The 2,942-nt window shown below is 48.0% G+C and overlaps 1 protein-coding gene across 1 annotated transcript; it reads right to left on the reverse strand.

Moving 5' to 3' along the window:
- Positions 1 to 117: 117 nt before the first annotated feature.
- Positions 118 to 1,293, reverse strand: EMWEY_00059940 (hypothetical protein, conserved; the record flags this gene model as incomplete). The annotated part of the gene is made up of 1 exon (XM_013481294.1): positions 118 to 1,293. A coding segment is annotated over one exon (1,176 nt), but the record flags the coding sequence as incomplete, so codon positions are not given.
- Between the last annotated feature and the right edge of the window lie 1,649 nt (positions 1,294 to 2,942).

Genomic DNA, 2,942 nt, shown 5'->3' on the forward strand with positions numbered 1-2,942 from the left:
CAGACGAACCCATAAGCATAGATGCGGACTACAGCCACTGTAAACATGGTGTCACCCACCATACCGCAAGCGAAACGCGTGACAGGTAGATTATAGAAGGAATAATGCACTCATTACCAAATCATCGTACGGTATGCCCTCTTTAAGCAGCACACGCATTTGTTCCCTTTTATTCAGCAGCCGCCTTTCGAAGTTGTAAGCATTTTCTTCCTCTTGCTCGTTTGCAGCTTCCAGCACACCCTTGGTTGTCCAGTTATCCGCAATCCGGTGCATCTTGCGTATGGTTGCATAATTCGTATTGATTTCAGATTCACGTTTATAAACCCGTCGACGACGTGCGAAAGATCCAGTTCTAAATGCTTCTCCACTATATGGAATTTGATGTTTGGTAGTGGGAGGAGTGGAGTTGAAGGCGTTGTCTTCTCCAGAGGGTTGGAGAAAGTGCTCGAAGTAGTATCGAGCCACCAAGTTGCAAACGTTATGTTTGTTTTCAATAGACAGCAGATATATTAGCTTCTCAGTTAGGTTTTTGTCAACCTTCTGAGTCTCTCTCCTGCGAACGAATCCCGCAGACTGCAAGAAATGTTCTGCCTGCAAGCCATCATCTACCCTTTCCTCCAGCACCTCAAGAGAGGTGTAAGTATAAGGCCCGTCGTGGCCAGGAACAGGGACTGGCACATCACACTCCTTATTCATATACACGAACCACTTCAATTCCTCCAGGCGAAGTGTGACTGTGCGGCAAATACTCCGTAGCAGCTGCAGGTGCTGCAGGAAGTCCTTCTGTGCATTCACAGAAGAATCAAATGGGAATTCACATTCTCGCATCATGGCCACGTGGTTATTGATAATCGCTAACGGGTTTCCAGTGAGCTCTTGACCGTCGTCGAGAGACGGTGTAAAGTGTCTCTCGAAGGCTTCCCGTACAGGCTTTTCTGAGGATTCCCAAGCTTCATTCATCGCTTCCATTGCCTCAGTGAAGTCACTCATGTACTTTTGCACGCTCTCATCTCCCGTTGGTAGCTGCGGTGTCTCTAGGTATGATCGCAACCTGCTAGACACACTGTAACGAGCATCGAGCAACAGCAGCACCATAAAAGTGGCCGCTAACATCGTAGCTGCTCGAATATGTCTGCTGTTGGATTTTCGGGAAGCAGAAGCTCCGCGTTTCCTAGCATATCCCTTGTTCTTGGCTCCATTATGTAGCCCGCGCTCTGCTGCTTCAGCTCTCCCGTGCTGCGGGTTCACGTCCTCCAACAACGAGGGACGTGCTCCGTGCCACGGACTTCCCATTATCTAATACGAATGGAGATGAACTGTTGCACGACATGTAATCGCCCTTCGGTGAGGATTTCTGCAAAACAATTGAGGAGGTGTGCACGACGATCATTCAGGGAACAGCGAGACCGAGACGGCTTGGGCTGGCAGAGTGACGACGAAGTTCGAGTAAATTTGGGTTGAAATGAGTTGGTAAGATGAACACCAGAGGAAAATAATTTTTGCTGTGACCGTAGAACACGTGTGTTTGTGCTCATGTGGAAATACATGCCCCTCGTGAAACTGGCGCATAGTGGAGACAGCGGATCGAGCACCGCCTGATCTGAACTGCCACCAACCCCATGAATAGAAGGGCATTCAAGAAGGCCATTAGTAATGAAAGGCTGTTTCTTGAAATTTTGACGCCTAATGGGTTTTGCAGTTTCGCTGATTTTCTTCACTACCTGCTACGGGTTTGTCGGTTGTGCGTGGTTGCCGTAATGCATGTGAGCGATCTCGTCCGTCCGCCCCTCATCCCTGGAGCTCCGAATGAAGTGCCCCACATCCCCGGACTCGTATACTTTCTAACTAAATCTTAACGCAATAATAAGCGATTCAAACGGGGCAGCACTGAAACACTATACTTCGTGTCTGTGCTCTCGCATTCTCCGGACCATCTAGCACAAAATCCGCCGCAACATAAACAACAGTTTGCAACCCAGGGCCAGGTAAAAGGATTGGTGCATTCTGTATCCTTTAAAATGCGATTTCAGCCTGAGTTCAAATACAGACCTACATTACGTAAAAGAGGAAAGAGCTGCCCCAGTAACTTGTCTGCTTGGCCTTCTCCCGGCCACACATTCTACAAAGCCAATTGATGCCAAGACTGGTGTAATGTTTGCTGCTGCAAAGGCCATAGTGACGAACCCATAAGCATAGATGCGGACTACAGCCACTGTAAACATGGTGTCACCCACCATACCGCAAGCGAAACGCGTGACAGGTAGATTATAGAAGGAATAATGCACTCATTACCAAATCATCGTACGGTATGCCCTCTTTAAGCAGCACACGCATTTGTTCCCTTTTATTCAGCAGCCGCCTTTCGAAGTTGTAGGTGTTTTCTTCCTCCTGTTGCTTCGTAGCCTCCAGCACACCCTTGGTTGTCCAGTTATCCGCAATCCGGTGCAACTTGCGTATGGTTGCATAATTCGTATTGATTTCAGATTCACCAAATATTTGGGCAGCTGCTCGTGCGAAAGATCCAGTTCTAAATGCTTCTCCACTATATGGAATTTGATGTTTGGTAGTGGGAGGAGTGGAGTTGAAGGCGTTGTCTTCTCCAGAGGGTTGGAGAAAGTGCTCGAAGTAGTATCGAGCCACCAAGTTGCAAACGTTATGTTTGTTTTCAATAGACAGCAGATATATTAGCTTCTCAGTTAGGTTTTTGTCAACCTTCTGAGTCTCTCTCCTGCGAACGAATCCCGCAGACTGCAAGAAATGTTCTGCCTGCAAGCCATCATCTACCCTTTCCTCCAGCACCTCAAGAGAGGTGTAAGTATAAGGCCCGTCATGGCCAGGAACAGGAACAGGGGCTTCAAACATCTTATTCATATAGACGAACCAAGCCAATTCCTCCAGGCGAAGTGTGACTGTACGGCAAATACTCCGCAGCAGCTGCAGGT

The sequence above is a fragment of the Eimeria maxima genome, genomic scaffold, assembly GCF_000499605.1.
Source record: "Eimeria maxima Weybridge genomic scaffold, Emw_scaff3054, whole genome shotgun sequence".
Taxonomy (NCBI): Eukaryota; Apicomplexa; class Conoidasida; order Eucoccidiorida; family Eimeriidae; genus Eimeria; species Eimeria maxima.